The following is a 19,486-nucleotide window of genomic DNA, read 5'->3' on the forward strand; positions in this document are numbered from 1 at the left end:
TGCTTCTGATGCTTTCACGTGGTTCGCAGGTCCAGATGAATGCTGTCTCTAGGGTACTCAGAAGCCCCAGTGAGGAGCAGGACTAGAGCCCCACTCTGCAGGGGCCACTCTGTCCCACATTCCATAGTGGGAGCTTTCAGTCCCTACTGGGTCAGCTGTGCCATGCCAGGGTAGGACACTGGCAGTTTTTCATAGGCTTGGAGACTCCCAAAGGGTTCTGTCCCCTACCCACAGGACCCCTGAAAGAGAAAAGCATTTTTCTTGTCCTCCTCTGCCATGTGCTGCCTCCTTGGTGTGAGAACACTGAGGACCCATGGCAAGGGTCCTAGCAAACCTGGGGGCTACCCATGATACCTTAAAGGATATTATGGGAAGATGCCCCAGCAATGTGACCTGGATTACCTTTAGGTGGTCTAAATCAGTGGGTGGGATGTGTTTCAGGAAGCCTCTCACAGGGTCCCAGTGACTAAAGGAACAGGCATGTGAAAACTGTAATTGCCTAGTAAACACAAGCTGGTCCATTGATCTGTTTCAGGCCCATTATGGCCAGCTGGGTAAAGGATAGAGGTGATGGATTAGGGGTTTCCCCAGGCCAATGCAGGATCTCCCTGACAGTTTTTCCAGAAAGATGCTGCTGGAGGGTATCAAGCTGGTTCAGCATCCTATAGATCTCTAGGACCAGCTGTAGGTATCACTGGTCAGCTGGTTACCAAGTAAGGCATGTGAGTCTGACCCAAGTCATGTACGGTGGGACCTGGGGAGCCTGGTTAGGACTGGAGGCTCTGGACAGTATAATACCAGGGGAGAATGCAGGCTACAAATTCTTTTTTCTTCTCCTTTTTTTTAAAAATGTAAAGCCGAAGGCATAGAGAAACAAAACAGTAGAAGGTTGTCCACTCAAATATTCTCAGTGATTAATGCTGTGTGATTGGATAATTTTCTTTTTGCTTCTGAATTCATTAGGCTTCCAAAAGGAAATATATGTTATTTAAGGTCAAACGAAATGGCTAAAAGGATTTCCCTTGAGCTCTAGGAAGGAAAAAATTCCCAATGTCAGCATCTAGGGAGAAGGTTAGGCCTTGGAGTTGGAGCTGGCTCAGCTACCAGGTTTCACTAGTCAGGGAGGGTCCTTTTGCCAAGACACCTAGAGTCCTGTGTGCACTTGGACATCACATCTGCCTCACAGATGCGGGTATGCGGGGTGGACTGCCTGGAATAAGGGTGCGCCCATGGGGAAGGAGCAGGCACCAAGGGAGGACTGCCTTCAGGATGTTGGGGCTCCCGGCTCCCCAGCTGTGGGTCTCTCTTCCTCCTGCTGAGTTTCCTCTCCTGCAACCCACCTTCCATTACTCTAATGGAAGCCAATCGTCCTCATCTAGTCCCATTACCACCCACGGAGAGAAGTAGGCTGCAATTCTGAGAGTTGCTGGGAGGCGGCTGGCCGGCTCTTGGGTCATCCATTGTTCTGAATGTCACTGGGCCTGTAGCTGCAATTACAAGCTTATTCAGCTCCCAGAGCAGTGAGGAGGAGGTAGGGAGGCGCCAGGACCAGGTCCCCAGCCAGGGGTGGGAGGAGAGGGAGAGCCTGGCACAGAGCTGCTGTTTCCTGCCTGGCCACAGCAATGCTGAGTTGGGGCTCCTCTAGTTCCCCAAGCTCCCCCTTGAGGGTTCGCTCCCCTGGATGGTAGGCACAGACTGTTTGCCTGCACTGTGTGGAGTCAGGCTTGGTGGTGCCACTGTAATAGTGCCTCTTCATGTCGTCAGCACCCCTGCCAGCCTGTAACTGCTCCTTTGCACCTGGTGCCTTTCCCTGGCCTCGGCTTCACAGACAAGCACGGAGATTTCCTCACTTTCAGGTCACCCCTAGGCTACCTGCTGCTTCTCTGGGGACCTGGGGAGGCTGTCCTCCCTTCCCTACAACTGGGCTTCCTAGTTTATTTGGGAGGCAGTCAGGGTCCCTCCAGACCCATGTGGCTTTTTGTCTACAGTGTTAGCCTCAGGCTAACATAACTGGGCAGATAGGTAAACTGCTCTTGCATCTCCTAGGAGAAGAACCTAGGGATTAAGAAGCAGGTAGAGCCAGGCGTTGGTGGCGCACGCCTTTAATCCCAGCACTCGGGAGGCAGAGGCAGGCGGATCTCTGTGAGTTTGAGGCCAGCCTGGTCTACAGAGAAAGTTCCAGGACAACCTCCAAAACAATACAGAGAAACCCTGTCTCAAAACGCCTTCCCCCCCCCCAAAAAAGAAACAAGTAGATCCCCGCTCAGCCCTGCAGTATGGAGTGGGGTTGGAAGTGGAGCGGGGGCAGATGATTGGCTACAAACTCGAGTTGACCTTGACCTCAGCTGAAAAGCAGAGGAAGAGTAGGAGCTTTCAGAATTGGCTAAAAGATCTTGCTGGCTGGTCTTGATTCTCCATCATGCAAAGTCTTTTGTAGGAGTGAAAGGAGACACAATTATAGAATCATCGCATCTCAAATGTGAAGATGGTAAGTTCAAGACCCCAAGTTCAAGTCCAGGTGCTGACATTTATACCATGACTGTCGGTGACTCATCTGAACTCACTGTCCACTCATGCGCTGCAGGGAGGAGCGCCTGCCTGCTCTGCCTCACTGAGCGACTCAGAGATCAGTGGCATGGCGTGTGAAGGCAGCTTTCTAAACAGACCCACCCTTACTAAACGGACGAGGAGACCGAGGGCCACGGGTGTTAAAGGTTTAAAGTAATTCCTACGTCTGGAGATTTGAGATGGGGCCGGAATACAAGCAAGGTGAAGGAAGGAGAAACGAGGAGAGGAATCAGTAGAGGCCGAGAGAAGAGAGAGGCAGGGAGAGGTGACAGTGATGTGGGCGATGAGGGCCACTAAAAAGCACAAGGCGGTGGGGGCGGGGGGGGGGAGCATGGTGAATGCATGACGACAAGGACCACGAGGAAAGGCCATGGCAGGCGAGAGGGAGTGTGACTGGCCGAGACAGAATGAGGACGGCACAGGGCAGCGACACCAAGCCCGCCCCGTCACCACTGCCCTTCCTCTCCGGTTTTCAGCCAGCTCAGCTCAGCTCAGAGGGCCGAGAGACAGTCTCCTTGGCCCCCTTTTGGAAGGAGAAAGATTGGGAGGAAAACTGAATCTGCCGCAGGAAGGCCAGGCAGTGTGCATGGGTTGAGCATCCTCTGAGTCCAGCCACCCTGCCACAAGGAATACACGCAAATGTAAAGTCAAATTCGCCTCTCTTCTTTGCCAAATCCATAATTTACACAAGCTGATTGGAACCTGGCTGGGATTACAGCCACGGGGTACAATGACCTTGGAAAGTGGGAATTGCTCATTTGGGACCAGAGGAAGGAGAGAGGAGTTAGGAGGATGGGAAGCAGAGAAAAGCAAACAGACCACACAAGACTAGCAGGAGGCGGAAGCAGCTGGTGTTGGAAGCTGGGTTCAGAGAGGAAGGAGGGCGGCAGGGGAGGGAGGAAGGTCCGAATCGCACCTTTGGGAAGCCAGGTCAGAGCAGGCAGGCTTCTGCTCGGTGTCAGCGGCAGGGCAGCAGAATTGGTGCAGCACGGTCTCATTCCTGCAAGCAAAGAGAGAGAGAAGGTAAGGCAGGCTGAGCCAGTTCCCAAGACCCCTCAAGCATCTCCCCCACCAAACCTGGCTGCCCTTTCCCTGCCTGCTACCCCAGTATAATGCCCGGGCGACCAAACACTGCTCTGAGTGTGCAGAACGCGTTTTCTGCCCACCCAGGCCTTCTCAATCGTTCATGGGACAAATTGAAAGGCTGGCCCTGAGCTCAGTACCCCTAGTTTCCTGTTCTTGTAATGTAGCGTGTGTCCCTGCAGGGTGCCCCAACCTGTGATTCTCTGTTCACGGAGCTGCCTTTTATCCTAGTTAGTTCTTTATGACCCTGTTCCTTAGAAGTCCTGCGAGGCAGAGCAAGGTCTAGACACCTGTGACATGAGGACTCCGCCTCTGTAAGTTCAGGGATGTCACCAGGACTGGAAATGAGCATGTGGAAGTGTGGGTTCTAGCTGTAACTCTAGATGGCCAGCTGTATTCGTGTTTCACTGTCGTGGGCCTCCATCTATTTGCTCTAGTGAGACAACTTGCTCTTTACTGAGGGGGTTGAGATGGAGATGGAGCAGCTCTCAACCCTAGCTGCCTGTTAGAGCCACCAGATTTTAGAATAAAGCAGTGCCTAGCTCCTGCACCCCCAGGGACTCCAAGTCATGAGGTGTGGCAGAGGTTCAAGCCCCAGAGCTCTTTATAAACTCCAGGCCGCCAAGGCCCCTTCCCTGCTAACACACTGTGATTCTGACACCCTTTCCTAGGGTGACGCTACCTCGCCCTCTTGCCAACTCTCCCTTCTTAAGTCAGAAAATGTCAGTTCTAGAAGGATTCGGGCTCATCTGAAAGAAGGTTTCAGAACTCCTTTAAGTCCAGAGTACCGTGTGCCAACCAAAGCTTTCCTTAAAGCTCGCTTTGTAGAGCAACAAAGGGGGAACCCTTACGTCACTGGGAGCAGAGACTGTCCCACTTCACAGATTTCCTCAGACCAGTTTTGGAATCCCAGACACCTCGAGAGTCCCTGCCTTCTGACATCAGACATCTGTATACAGCACAGATTTCAGCTATGTCCATGAAAGAAAAGTGGCACTGGAGCCTACCTTAAATAGATAACATAGTTACAGAGAGGGGAAGAAGCAAATCAGAAGGATAGTTTATAAGTTGGGAGATGCTTTTGAACAAAAGAGAGAATAGGAATGACGTTAAGAAAAAGATGCTGGCACTGTCGTGTATGGGAGGCTGAGGCAGAAGGAACAGTTTGAGGCCAGCCTGGGTGACATGACACATTCCTAGCTGGCTAGTGCCATGTAGTTGAGGCCTATTACTATAAAACAATACTACTATGAGTCAAAGGCAAATACACTGGGGAGGTGTATTTTACTATGCACAGCAGAAGGCGTGAAGACTCGAGTGTGGTGTTCCCCATGGGCTTCTGTGTTGGAACACTTGGTCTAACTGGTGATGCTGTTTGGGAGGGTTGTTGAACCTTTAGGATATGAGGCATGGGTGATGGAGGTGGGTATCTGGGAGCTCCTTCTGGTCCCATCTTTGCTTCCTGAGCTTCCAGCATATGAATAAAGCCACACTGCAAATTTACACAGATCAGTAGTTCCACCACCATGGTCTAAGCTGCTCCAGCCACCACATCCTTCCTGCCATGCTGAACTGTGACCTCTAAAACTTCGAGCCAAGATAAACCTCTCATGCCTCAAATTGCCTTTGTCAGCTATTCTGTCAACATTCTTCTAACACTGAGCTCCAGGACATCCTCAGTGAAAAGGCAAACCCAATAGGGAAAAATGTGGAACTAGTCCTGGGCAGAAGAGAAAATCTAAAGAGCCAATAAATATATGAAGAGATATTCCACACAGCTTGTAACCAGGAAAATGCAAATTAAGGTAGCATGGAGGTACCATAGCCCATCCATGAGATGGGCAAACACTAACAAGATGGCTAACTCCCGGTGTTGGTGAGTCTGTGGAGGATAGGGGTGGGTGGCTCTCAGCTCTGCCTGAGTAGGTATGAATTCTCACAGCTGCTTGGGGGGAATTAAGAAGGAAATACCTTCTCATACAGAAAAACCACTTCTGCAATTTTATACTTATAGGGATGCAAGTGTTTCTCAGAAAGGTGTTTATTCCAAATGTTTAAACATTGCTTTTGGGAAAGAAAGAACAGCTAGAAACAACATGACTTCCCAAGCAGCAGAGAACGGACAAGACTGTGAGACCTTCATCCATACCTTGTACTTTCAAGCCTGTCCAAGAGAATCAGCACTTTATCTCTTGGTCTGTAGACGGAGGTCCACACTTACGGCTAAATGAGAGCATCTGATACAAAGTATAGAGTATAATACAGACACAGGGACTTCCTCCCCTGAGCTTGTTAGTTTTTTGTCAACTTGGGACACGTTTTTCTCAAGCCAGAGTCATCTGGGAAGAGGGAGCCTCAATGGAGAAAATGCTTGCATTTGACTAGCCTATAGGGAAGTCTGTGGGAACATTTTCTTGATTAATCATTGATGAGGGAGGGCTCAGGACGCTGTGGGCAGTGCCACTCCTGGGCAGGTGATGCTGGGTTGTGTACAAGAGCAAGCCGGGCAAGTCATGAGAAGCAAGCTAGGACCCAGTGCTCTCCAGCGTCTCTGTTTCCGTTCCTGCCTCCAGTTCCTTTCTGAGTTCCTGTTCTGACTTGCCTCAACGACGATGGACCGTGATGTGGAAGTGTGAGCCAGACAAACCCTTTCTTTCTCAAGTTGTTTATCGTAGCAATAGAATGCAAACTAGGGCATCCCCCAAATGTAAATTGTACGCATGTGCACTTCCTGTTGCTAAGTGCGAACTAAGCTGTTAACTTTGGCTACTGCAGCAGATGAAGCTAGGGGAAAAAGAGGTCAGAAGTAGAAGAGGAAAAACAATGCTTGGTGTGGCAGTAACCAAGACAGTCAAAGATGAGGAGAATCTGTGATGGGAAAGCTTCTTCCTCTGTGGCCCTTCCTTCTCGGGAACTGGTCACCTAGGGTGGTCATGAGGAACAGAGCAGACAATTTCGGTTCCAAACTAGGGATCCTCCACTCCACTCCCCCAAACTTCTGAGACCACCAAACCACAGGAGATGGAACTTGACACAGCCAGAGGACACTGAGGAGACACAACAGTCACAGGAGCACTCGTCCTGGACCACAAAAGGGACACCAGTGGGAAAACGGGGAAAGTGTAGCAGAGGGTAAGGTTTGGGTGACCAGGACAGATGGTCGAAGATAAACAAGTGACAGATGACAGATAAATCATGATAAAATGGGTGGGAAAATAATAATTGAGGTTTATTACTTTGTATTATTTATTGTGTGCGCTTATAAATATTTTACAGCACTATTATTCATTTTTACAAAACCCCAACACGACTTCCTCATCACTCAGTAGAAGAGGAAACTGAGGTCCTTGTGCCTGTGAATGATCTATCAAGTTTACATGCTTGCCTCCCTCCTTGTAGCAACTCTGCATTGTCAGCCCTGTTTTGTTCAGAAAAGAAAGGAGGTAAGTGACTTGCCCAAACTTACTGTTACAGTGTGAACGTTAGACAACTCCACCCAGGGCTATGTGTTTGATCACTTTGTTGCCAGCTTGGCCATTGTTTTGGACATCTGCAGACCCTTTAGACATGGAGTCCAGCAGGTGGAGAGAAGTCATTTCAGGCAGGCCTGTGAAGACTACTCAGTTCTGGTTTGGTTAACCTTCCTGCTTCCTGCTTCCTGGCCTGACTGTCATGTGAGGAACTCTAGCACACATTCCCACAGAAGCCAACTTAGCTGGTCCTGCTGCTATAACCTTCCACTGGAATGATGGGCTGGCCCCTCCCCCACTGAAACCACCAGTCAAAATAAGCATTTTCTTTCAAAAGTACTTTCCACCAGTCTTTGGTCAGCACAACAGGAAAAGTAGTTACTACAGTCACAAGGCTGCCGGTAGCTAAGGTACAACGGTAACTGAACAGACTGCTTCAGGGATTGTGGCCCTGGCCCTTTTTTATAAGGCTTATGGGAAACTGAGATCAGTGGCTGGCATGACAAAGACTGAAACTCCAGAATGGCTGAAGCTGGAAGGAAGCCATGATGAGCATTTAAGCGCAGCAACTGCAACTTCATGCAGTCTCTTCTGATTAGGCCTGACACCCTGACATTGTCCTAGAACTTCTGCCTGGTTTCCCAATCTGTAGGACACTGGTTCTTCCTCTCTCTTTCTCTCGCTCTCTTCCTACCCTTCCTGAGAACTGTACCCACCAGGAGGAATCCGAGAGGCAGGAGGAAGGATCCTGGGGTTCTAGGGTAGCACCAGCCCAAGGCTGTTCTGAAACAGACCGCTGGTGTGAAAGGTATAGTCCATCTGTCCACAGATGAATTCTTTCTTGCCACTGTCCTATGCCAGGTTGGCGTAAAGGCACCGTAAGTTCCTACACATGTGATGCTGTAACCATAAACGGCACACTTACTGAAAGTAAAACTAAGTATTTATTGTAGAAATTACTCACAAGATACCAAACAAGTAACCCAGATGAGCCAAGTAGTTTTCCCGCTGCCGAACCGGAAGCCGAACTCCGGGAAAAGAGACCAAGACTTCCTGTGTGCTGTCTTTTATGCCTTCCCCCGTAATGCCCCCTAGCCATGCCCAAAAGTGGGCCTGGCTAGTGACGTAGTTCACTGCCTACGTACGTATACGTCTTTACATCTGTCTGTATACGTCTTTAGTCATGCCTAAAGTGGGTGTGGTTAGCGGTGTGGTAAACTGCTCTTTTATTACCTCATCTGTATGCGCCTCTAGTAAGTCACATGGTTAATGGCAGCATACAGGCTTTCTCCTACACACATGGATCCCAATCCCCATGCCTTCATGTGCATCACTCACATTTTCAGGCCTCCATGTTCTCAATAGTTGTACTAGGCCAGCAGCAACATGTGGGCATTGGAGGGCTTTTAAGAGGACTAAGTACAGCAGTAAACAGAAAGGCATAGTAAGATAGGGAAGACCATGCCAGTGGGTCTTTTATTCCTGACCACAATGCCAAATGCTGACATGGTTGCACAGTTTCTAGTGGGAAGGCAAAATGGCAGTCTGGCATTTTGTTAAATGTACTCTGGGCATATGTTCCTTCAATTGTACTTACCTAAGATAAAAACACATAGGGACACAAAACTATTCATGGTAGCAAATATTCATAGTAGGGGAAAAAGGAACAATATAAATAATGCCTATTTGTCTACTATAGTGGCAAGCAAATTGTAACATATCTATACGGTGGGATACATGCTCTGGGAAACGGAACAAACCCACTTCCCCCAACATGGATGGATTTCCAACGTGTTCTGGTAAACCAAGGCCAGTCTAGAAAAGGTAGAGACAGGGCCAGACAGAGGGTCTGTGCCAGCCACAGGGGAGAGAAAGGACTGACACAGAAGGAAACATGGGTCATCTGGGGCTATAGAAATGCTCTACATCTTGCTAATGACAGTAGTTACGCAACTTCAGACGTCTGTTGGAGCACATCAGACCATACCCTTAGATTGAGCGGATTTCATTGTATATAATCACACCCCTGTAGGACTGATTTTAAAAGAGAAAAAGACCAAATCTGTGTTCCTCCCTTCTCCCTTCTTATTTTTCCCAAAGGCTTTTAAGCCGTTTCATCTTTAAATCCCCTCTGCCCACTACCCCAGGTCACTTGAGCATTAACCTCCTTCCCAGCTGTAGGATGAGATGCTGTCCTGCTTCCTCCTGTTAGACCGCATTTGCAGAGACCAGATGGTTCATCCCTGAGCCAGAGCAGTGCAGGGCCGGAAATGGGACACTGAGGAAACTAGGGGTGGGGTAATTGAACGGGAGAAATTTGGGAGCTGGGCCCACGGGCTGAGAGTCCCTGGGATGTATGGCAAAAATCACCTGAGCTGCAGGTACACATCTGTTTGCACTGCAGCCCATTCTGGGACTGTCTGGTCATTGTAAGTGGGGTTACTGTCGCTGAATTGCTTTTTTCGCTGAGTTGTGGGTATTTGATTTGATTCTGAATGGATAATCACCAGGAGAGAAACATAAGCCTTATGTAGAGGCAGACTTTTAAAAAGACTACAGCTAATAGTCTCTGCCCTGGGAACTCGGCAGTCTCTGCAGAAGTCAGTGTAGATATCTTTTGCTCGACTGTGCAGAAGGCTCTGGAAGATCTCAGCATGGCAAGTGATGACAGCTGTTCCCGAAGCTGGCATTCGTGGCACAGAAAGCAATGTTTGGTTATTTTCGGGAATGGTGACCGCCAAGCCAGGTTCCTGCCTGAGCCTTCCAGGAGCTGATATCTGTACCTGGAGCCCCCCCCCCACGGCCTTCTCACTTTTCTTTGGGGACGCCTTTTCAGGTCTTCCCACCCTGCCACCCGGGGAAAGATGGGTGACCGAGTCCTGGGTATGAAGCATCTGTCTGTCCCCTTTGGCCAGACCTTTCTTGAAAGCACACTGCAGCTTATCATGATGATGAGGTTGGTGCTGGGGTAACCCAGTGTTTTCCTTTTGATCTCTAAAGAGCTGTGTGTCTCTACCAGCCGCTCCAGGCACAGAGACATCAAAGTTAAGAGTGGAGAAGGAAGATCATAAACCTTGCAGTTCACAAAAGTATGACATGGTCTGTTTACGCATTAGAGCTGCTTAGTAGGTTTAGTTTGGGGGAAATTGTTTTCCTTTGTGGGGCAAAAAATATCAATTTAGGAGGCTTACACATGTAATCTGAACACAACAGTGGTTCTCAACTTCCCTAATGCTTTGATTCTTTAACACAGTTCCTCACGTTGTGGTGACCTCCAACCATACAATTACTTTGTTGTTACTTCATAACTGTAATTGTGCTACTGTTATGAATCTTAATGCAAATATTTGATATGCAGGGTATCTGACATTCAACCCCCAAGGGGGTCAAGGCCCATTGCTCTAGAGGATGAGGTAAGAGGATGGCCATAGGTTCATGGCCAGCCTGGACTACATAGTGAATTCCTGGCCAGATGAGCTACAGAGCAAAACTCTGTCTCAAAAGTCAACCCCACTGTCTCAAATATAACACCTAAATTTGAGAAAAACATTCTAATCCAAAGTCCTTGATTGTCACTGTTGAACCTAGCCGTACCTCATTCAGCCCTGCTCTCCCAAAGAGGGGCTGCTTGTAGTGGCCCTCAGCAGCCCACCCTTCCTCACAGCCTATGGGAAGCCTCGTAGAAATCAGTCCTTCCTAATGTCGCTGTACCCAGTCATGGCAGCTGGCACAGATGGTGGGTGTCTGTATAACAGAGCTCCTATGGTATGAGGACCAGAGAACTGAAAGAAGACAAGCTAAGTTATGACAGACCACCCTCGTGGGACCTAACCAGCTCTTGTGGGGGTTAATCTATTGCTCTGAGACCAGCATTAATCCCGTAAAGCTCAGGACCCAATCACTTCCCATTAAGCTCTACCTATTAAAGGTCACACAGCCTTCAAATTTTATACATTGGGAACCAAGGTATAACATGAATTTAAACAGGGACAAACTGCATTCAAACTGTAGCAGAGACTGAACTTCTTTGAAGAGTAGTGTGAGGAGGAAATGAGTTAGAACACAAAGCATTGGAATAAGAGTTATCTTCATCAATGGGGGCTGCTATTAATACATCTGACTCGGACCATCCTTTCTCTTCTCCATGTGACTTTGAGGAGCAGGTGTAATGTCCCCTTTATCCCCTGTTCTGCCCCCATCTCCTGATCTTTCAAGGTTGGTAGTGTCTGTTTAGGCACATACACTCACCCAAATGTATCCCATTGTAAGCCAATGATTTCTCTATGAGTCAACGCCTTCCTTCCTTCTTCCGCCAGCTCCCAGAAGAGTCAATGCTGGGTGAACCCCCTTCCACTTTGCTCTCTTGCCCGCCTGCTGGACTCTGGGGTCTTCCTCAGGCCCTCAGCAGTACCTCCCCAGGGAGATTCCCAAGTATTCCATTGCCCAAATGAGAGAACTTTCCAGTCCCAGTGGACTCGGCTCTGGCAGGACTCAGTGATCAAAGACTCCTAGGGGCATCCTCCATTCACGGTTTCTTCAGTTGGTAGAGAAGTGAACCATTTTGCTTGTGGCTCCTTTAAAAAATGGCAATAAAAAGTAACCAGCATCATGCTGGGAGGAAATCCAAGCAGCTGCTCTCCCAAGAAAGGAACCACCAAGCAGCCTCATCTACCAGCCATTTGCCGACCATCCTAAAGACAAGGTTTGCGGCCCCAGCCAGACCTCTCTGGTGCAGACTATGTGGAGCAGAAAGAACTGTCTCCAATAAGCCATGGGCATGTTGCAGTTTCTTAGTAAAGGAGATACTTCAATGCATGCTGAGTTTGGGCTGGGTTTTTAGACACTGGCCTCACAGCACCTCTATGTGATGCTGCGAGGGAGCCACCACCCGTGCATGGGGAAAGAGATTTCACAGAGGCCTCATCTCAACTGCTAGCAGAAGGCATGGTTCCCAGGACAGCAGTTGGCTGCAGATTTGGGGAGACCTGTCTTCAGATCTTGCCTTCTTCCTGCTGTGACTTTGGACGCGCAAGCAGATTCTTAGACCTCTTCCAGCCTGCATTGCTCAACCGTGAAAGAGACACCAGAAGCACGTACCTGCGAGCTCTCAGCGGCTCTCCTGATGATTAACAGGCTGCAACATCCAGTTTCCCTGGTGCGTTGCTGGAGTTTATATGCGTCTCACAGCTCCCTACACTAGAACGAGCTTTCCAGAACCACTCCTGTGGCCAATTCATTTCTACATCCAGTACAGGACATGGCCTGGCACATGATAGAACAGCCACCGCTTGTCACCAAACCCATAAAGAAGTCCTTGCTCCCAAGGGGATGGAAAGCAATGGGGAATCAAGCGTGCACACACACAAAACACACACATACATGCAAATAAAGGCACCGGTGCATGCTGCAGACATATGGATCTATTCATCACTGCCACTGCAGGTGCAAGGCATACAATCCCTTTCCATATATCACCTCACAATAGCCCTCGCTTCACACCCATCTGGAAGGCTTTGGGGAGATTCACTCAGAACAGAGAGTCAGTTTGCAACTTGAACGGGCCAGAAGGCTTCAGCTCCTTTTCCTTCTCCGCTCTCGTCACCCCACCCTACCCCCAAAGGCCAGACAGAGCTCATGCTGCATTCTCTCATTCCACTTCACAAGTCCAGCCAGTTAGTTGCCCTGCTCAAAGTCTGGCTTAATCTGACAGTGGCTAGGGGGTCTCCTGGTGACAAGCTGGCAGCTCTCCTTAAGAGCTGAGCCCTCACTGAGTCTCCCCAGCTTCCCTCAGAAGACATCTCTTTATTCCTTGGTGAACTTGAGTCTGGCTGCTGAGCAGACGATTCAGTGGGATAGATCAAGGCCATAGCCAGCTCCAGAGGCTGCCCCCCCCCCCGGTCCTGCAGCTTAAACCAGAGCAGTGCAAACCACAAGCTCATCCTTCTTCAGTTGTGGGCATGCAGTGTCTCCAAGAATGGCTAGAGCAAGTCATTTCTGAATGTCCTAAGAAGAGCTCCATGGCTTATATATACTTAATAGTGCGGTCTGGTTAATACATTATGCTAATAGTTATAATTAGGCATTGGTGTCATTCAGACGATGGAAAACTAAAGCTAAAAGAGGTCTGATGACCTCTGAGAACCCACGGCTAGGACTTCACTGTGACTCTTGCATTACTTCACCCTGTCTCTGGTGTCCCTTATACTCCACTCCTCTACTCCAGGAATCTGTAGGGGTCAGGGTGAGTGGCTTCTGGGCTGTGAATGTAAGAGCCTTGGTTATGCCTTCCGTAGCAAAACCTTTAGAATTAGACAAAAACATTGGACCTCACCCAGCCAATACCTGTCTCATAGCTTTAACCAGCCTCTGGGCACTAACTCTGCTCAGGGTATGCGTGCAACTGGGTAGGCTCACGGAACACCCAATTTCTTCTGATGGATCAACCAAAATCCAACATTCAACACACTTTTGCACACCCGCTTGAGCAAACAAGTATCCACACACACAAGTACACACACACACACACACACACACACACACACACACACACACACACACCCCTTGGTGCCCAGCACGTCTGTATTCACACCCCTTAGATGCATTTCTAACTTCATACATACATCAGGGTGCCCATAATAATGCAGAGTTTATTCAAACTTCTAGCCCCTAAAACCTATGTGTGCACAATCTTGCACATAGAAGCATACCCACACATACATACTCACTCTTGGACACACACACACACGTACACATTTTACATACAGCACTGTAGTTACATACGTTACCTATGTATATGTACACTGGGGTCAGACCAAGGATGTTTTATCAACTATGTGAAGCCTCCTGACCACACAGACTATGGACTTAAAGTTGTGTGGTGACCTGTAAACCACCATCCTGGGGCTACATCTGGGTAGCATCTGCCAGTCCTGTCGCCTAGTCCTGCATGGCGTGATAGAGATGAGCAGGCCAACGGCCACGTTCACAGCTATGACAACATGGACAACTATCATGTGGGCACTAGCATTTTGTCCCTGGGCACTGGCTTATGTCTCAGACTAGGCTTTGCCTGGGGAAGAGACACTTGCTTAGGACAGGGATGGCTGTGTCAGGATTTAACAGGCTACAGCTTGTGTGCTGAGCCAAAAGAACGCTCTTCTTTTTTTTCTCTATGGTCTTGGGTAGGCCACCCTAATTTCTGTCCATCAAATCCTACCTCTGTGGAATAGGGATAATGCATTTCCACCATGGCTATGTGGATAAATGAGGTAATAAATGACCATAATTGGCATGCGCAACAGAAATTAAATATACCGACTGAATATGGAATAGCAGTGAGTGGCCTCTCTGTTGGCTTTTAGCCCTTGGGCTGTTTAATGTGCTAGTGGATGACATCATCTCTCTGCTCAAGTACCTGTGGAAAGCCCTTTCTGTCCCCAGCTCCACCCACCTTCCTTGTCACCTACCTAGGCTTCCCTACCCTCCTTCCTTCTTGTTTTCTTAGAACACATGATTTCCCTTTTGGGGGGAGGGGTTCGAGACAAGGTTTCTCTGTGAAACAGTCCTGGCTGTCCTGGAACTCACTCTGTAGATCAGGCTGGCCTCAAAATCACAGAGTTCCTCCAGTTTCTGCCTCCTGAGTGATGGGATTAAGGGTGTGGGCCACCACCACCTGGCAACATGATTTTCTTATTGCCCTGTGGCCTTTGCATGGACTTGTCTCCCTATAGAAAGGCATTTTTGCAGACTCAAGCCCGGGCATCCCAATGCTGACAACCAAGATCGGCCCCTATTTTCCTGATGTTTCTACTTTCTCTCTGCTCAAACATCTTCTCCTTAGAGAGGTCTTGCCTATGGCAACCCTCCTCCCAGTCACGCTTTGACTTTCTTTTCAGTTCTTATGAGCTTAGACGGCACATCCACAGTTTCCTTATTGCATTGGGCATTGCCTCACAGTGAGGAGATGCACACATACGCAATGGCGGGACCTTTGATTTGCCTGTGAGTCCCCAGTGCCAGTGATGGCAGCAATGCCTGGCATGCAGGAGGTGCTCGACAGATATGCTCTATGTCAACAGAGACCTGATTCCTCCCAGCAGAAACAGCCTCTGCTCCCCCTCCCCACTCACCTCACCCATGCAGCAATGCCCTGGGTTTCTAGCCTTGCTCTGTGCAGTGTGAGCAGGAAGTGCTGGAGTGTGTGCTTGCAAATGAATGTACTGGGCTGACCTAGCCCAATGGTTCGTAAGCGGAGAGGGGCATCGGAATCTGAGGGCTTAGTCTGAAGCACTGATGGCTGCCCAGGACAGACACCCAGGCAGGCGCATTTGGTAAAGCCTTCTCTGGGAACCTTGGATGCATTTGACTGCAATCATTCACAGGAGGCAAGGGGGAAGAGAGGCTGTGAACAGCCCGGAGCTGCCCTCCGCCTGGGCTTCCATCCGAAGAGCAGCCCCACGTGGCTTGGGCTGTGGAATGGAGCCTACTCATTATGCTTTGCTAGGACACAGTGAGAGCAAGGCAGCAGGGCATTTACACAGTGCCCACCCCGTGGTAAGTGCATGCTCACATTTCCTGTGCACTTACTGTGATTAAACAATTAGTGTCCTCCGGGAATCTTTGCTGATTGCCTTGCGGTGCTTAGGTTAGGAGTTTTCCTGCGGTGGGTGGCCAGCACAGGAAGCTGGTTGGCATGCTGCTGATAGAGTGCATGCTTCCCCCATTGTAAAGAACACCCCCCTTACCACCCCGGTTTTCACCACTCTTCATGGCAAAATTCATCAAAGAGATTTCTTCAGCCACTTCATGCAGTCCTGCGTTCTATCCTCCTTTATTCTTCTCGCTGGGGAAACTTCAAACACCGCTGGCTAATCTACATCCCTATATTTTTGTGGAATAGTTTTTAAACAAACCCCAGAAATAATATCACTTTATTCAGCATGTATTTCTAACAGGTAAGAACTTTTAAAAGATATAATAACAGTATCATTATCACACCTACGTAAATTAACGGTAATTCTCTAATCTCCCCTAATACCTTGTCTGCATGTAAATTTCCCAGGTTGCCTTCAAAATGTCTTTTCCTGTTGCTTCATTTAAACCAGGAAATCAGGTCCACACCCTGGGTTTTCTTTCTCTTATTCCTTTCTCTCTCAAGCCCACCCTAACCACTCTTCCCACCACCCTCCCCTTTTCAAGGTACAATTGCCTAGATATTGCTGAAGGCAGTTCCTCCTTGTCCTACTATGTGTGGGCATGCTGGCAGTGAGGGCGACTTCTGGGGTTTGCCAAGCTTTTCTCGTCCCCCTTGGGCACCGCATGCATCTCTGCTCTCTCCTATTCCTACTTTCCAGCACGGGCGCGTGCAGGGCTCTGCTCCCTCCCTTTTTACACCCCCCTTTTCTTTACTCAGCGGTGTTGTTCCGTGTTTCTAGCCCACCCAGAGGCCCTCTCAGCATCCCCGACAAGCGTCTGATGGCTCTCTCAACCTTCACTGTCTGGATTTCAACATCTGCCCTTCTGATAAGCTCAGCCCTTGAACGCATCCCCAACCTCTCTCTCTTGTAAGTTTGGGTTTAAGAAGGCACCTGGCTGCAATGTCGTTTTGGGGTAGGAGGGTAGGAGAGTTAGACTGATAGCTACAGATCTGAAGAGATTTTAGTCGTCCCGTCCCGTCCCGTCCCCCCCGGCCCCGTCCCCCCGTCCCTCTCCCCCCCCCCGCCTCCCGCCTAAATTCCCAGCTTCTGTCTTGTGTTCTCCCAGAGTATCCTCAACTCGGCATTCAATATCCCTGTTAAGGACTCTGCTCAAAATTATCCTATGGGTCCATTTTTCTTAACACTTCACAATAGGCCTTAATTCCCTGGACAAGAAACACTGGTTTTGACAGCAGGAGAGCTCTTCATTATGTGGGCTGCACCGGGCACTGCAGAATTCTCCACAGGGCCCTGGCCCACTCAAGGTTGACAGAGACGTGTCTTCCTGCAAGTCTGCCAGCCACTTTGAGTTCTGGAATGTCCCCATGCATTTCCAACCTACCTGGTGGAGACTCTCTTACCAGATCTGCTACACCCCTGCACCCTCCCACCTTCCCTACCTACACCCTATTTTGATGATTGGTTTTGCCAACTTGGCACAGTCTAGGTTAACTAGGGAAGGGAGTTTCAGTGACAGATTGTTTAGATCAGATTGGCCTCTGTGGTGGTTTGAAAGAAAATCCACTCCAAAGGGAGTTGTACTATTAGGAGGTGTGGTCTTGTTGGCGGATGTGCCACTGTGGGGGTGAGCTTTGATGTCTCTTTTGCTCAAGCTTCCCTCAGTGGGGCTGTCAGTTGACTTCCTGTTGCCTCTGAGTCAAGATGTAGGACTCTCAGCTTCAGGACCACACCTGCCTGCACGCTGCCGCCATGCTCCCCGCCATGACGACAACGGACAGAACTGCTGAAACTAGGTGAGCCCATCAGGTAAATGCTTTCCTTTATAAGAGTTTCCATGGTCATGGTGTCTCTTCGCAGCAATAAAAACCTGACTAAGATGGCCTGCGAGGGATCGTCATGATTTCCCACCTCAGTAAAAGGCGGGAAGACCACTGTTGGGTGGTACCATTCCCTAGGCAGAGGATTGCTGCACTCTGTAGGACTGGACCAGGTGAGCTAGACACACGGACACACATATTGATTCATTCCTCTCTGATTCTTGACTGTGGATGGAATGTTAAGAGCTGCTTTGCTGTCTGGACTTCCCACAGTGGCGGACCGTAACCTGGAACTGTAAGCTGAAATAAACCCTGGCTCTCCTAAGTTGCTTTTGTCAGGGTATTGTTATGGCAGCACCAGAGACTAAGACACCCACGAAGCTCTCTGACTGCCCCAGGCTATGCTCCTTGTGCACCTAGGTCCTTGTCTGGCTGAAACCAACACACTGTCTTGCTCTGGGCTGTACACCAGGGAGCCCAGATATCACAACCTTTCCTCCAGGTCTGTGTTCAGAGACCACCTTGCCTGTGGGGACTTCCCAGCACCTGTTCATACCTCACTTTTTACCAGCCAGGCTCTCTTCTCTATTTGTCTTTTCTCCAGAGCAGCTCAGCTAACCCATCAGATATGCTCAGCTAACCCGTCAGACACACCCAGCTAACCCATCAGATACACTCAGCTAACCCGTCAGATACACCCAGCTAACCCGTCAGATACACTCAGCTAACCCGTCAGATACACCCAGCTAACCCATCAGATATACTCAGCTAACCCGTCAGATATCAGATGCACTCAGCTAACCCGTCAGATACACTCAGCTAACCCATCAGATATACTCAGCTAACCTGTCAGATACACCCAGCTAACCCGTCAGATACACTCAGCTAACCCGTCAGATACACCCAGCTAACCCATCAGATATACTCAGCTAACCCGTCAGATACACCCAGCTAACCCGTCAGATACACTCAGCTAACCCGTCAGATACACCCAGCTAACCCGTCAGATACACTCAGCTAACCCGTCAGATACACCCAGCTAACCCATCAGATATACTCAGCTAACCCGTCAGATATCAGATGCACTCAGCTAACCCGTCAGATACACTCAGCTAACCCATCAGATATACTCAGCTAACCTGTCAGATACACCCAGCTAACCCGTCAGATACACTCAGCTAACCCGTCAGATACACCCAGCTAACCCATCAGATATACTCAGCTAACCCGTCAGATACACCCAGCTAACCCGTCAGATACACCCAGCTAACCCGTCAGATACACCCAGCTAACCCGTCAGATATACTCAGCTAACCCGTCAGATACACCCAGCTAACCCGTCAGATACACTCAGCTAACCCGTCAGACACACTGAGTTTTCATCGCTTTATTTGGGAGACCTGAAAGCTTCCTGGAGGGTTCTGGGAATTTTCTGCTCCCTTCTGTATCCCCATGCCTGGAGCAGTAACTAGAACTTTGTAGACACTTAGGATATGTGTGAACAAATGAGTGTGGATGCTGTGGGAACGTGTCTGTCAGAGAAGGGAGCTACTTTCTGTGAGAACTTTGTTCGCTTTCTCAGCTCAGCTCAGGAAGACCTCCTGAAGGAGGAGGTGCCTCAGGAGCAGTCTTTGGCTTGATTGGGAGACTATAACCCCCATAGCTCCCCCAACCTTGACAGCAAAGGGAGCCCCAGAGAACAAAGGCATGCTAAGCCAGAGATCTTTTCACCTGAGAAACATTCTCCCTGGATCTTCAACTGCAATTTACCAATGCTTATAGCATGGGAGGACATTTCAAATGGAGACCCTCAATAGCGTCTGTCTCCCAACCCTGTTGCTAACAGGAAAGCATACCCCAAATGACTACACAGAGGCAGGCTGCCCAGAAT

General features: G+C 49.3%; 1 protein-coding gene across 7 annotated transcripts in view; it reads right to left on the reverse strand.

Moving 5' to 3' along the window:
- The window catches only part of Iqsec3 (IQ motif and Sec7 domain ArfGEF 3), a 93,545-nt gene that overhangs the window by 61,323 nt on the left and 12,736 nt on the right, over positions 1 to 19,486 (reverse strand). For all 7 annotated transcript variants that reach the window (XM_005066037.3, XM_040737513.1, XM_013110417.3 and 4 more), the window contains exon 2: positions 3,485 to 3,568. In XM_005066037.3, the coding sequence (XP_005066094.1) occupies positions 3,485 to 3,568 (84 nt within the window). The remainder of the gene's footprint in view (positions 1 to 3,484; positions 3,569 to 19,486) is intronic.

This window comes from Mesocricetus auratus, unplaced genomic scaffold (genome assembly GCF_017639785.1).
Source record: "Mesocricetus auratus isolate SY011 unplaced genomic scaffold, BCM_Maur_2.0 Super-Scaffold_100676, whole genome shotgun sequence".
NCBI lineage: Eukaryota > Metazoa > Chordata > Mammalia > Rodentia > Cricetidae > Mesocricetus > Mesocricetus auratus.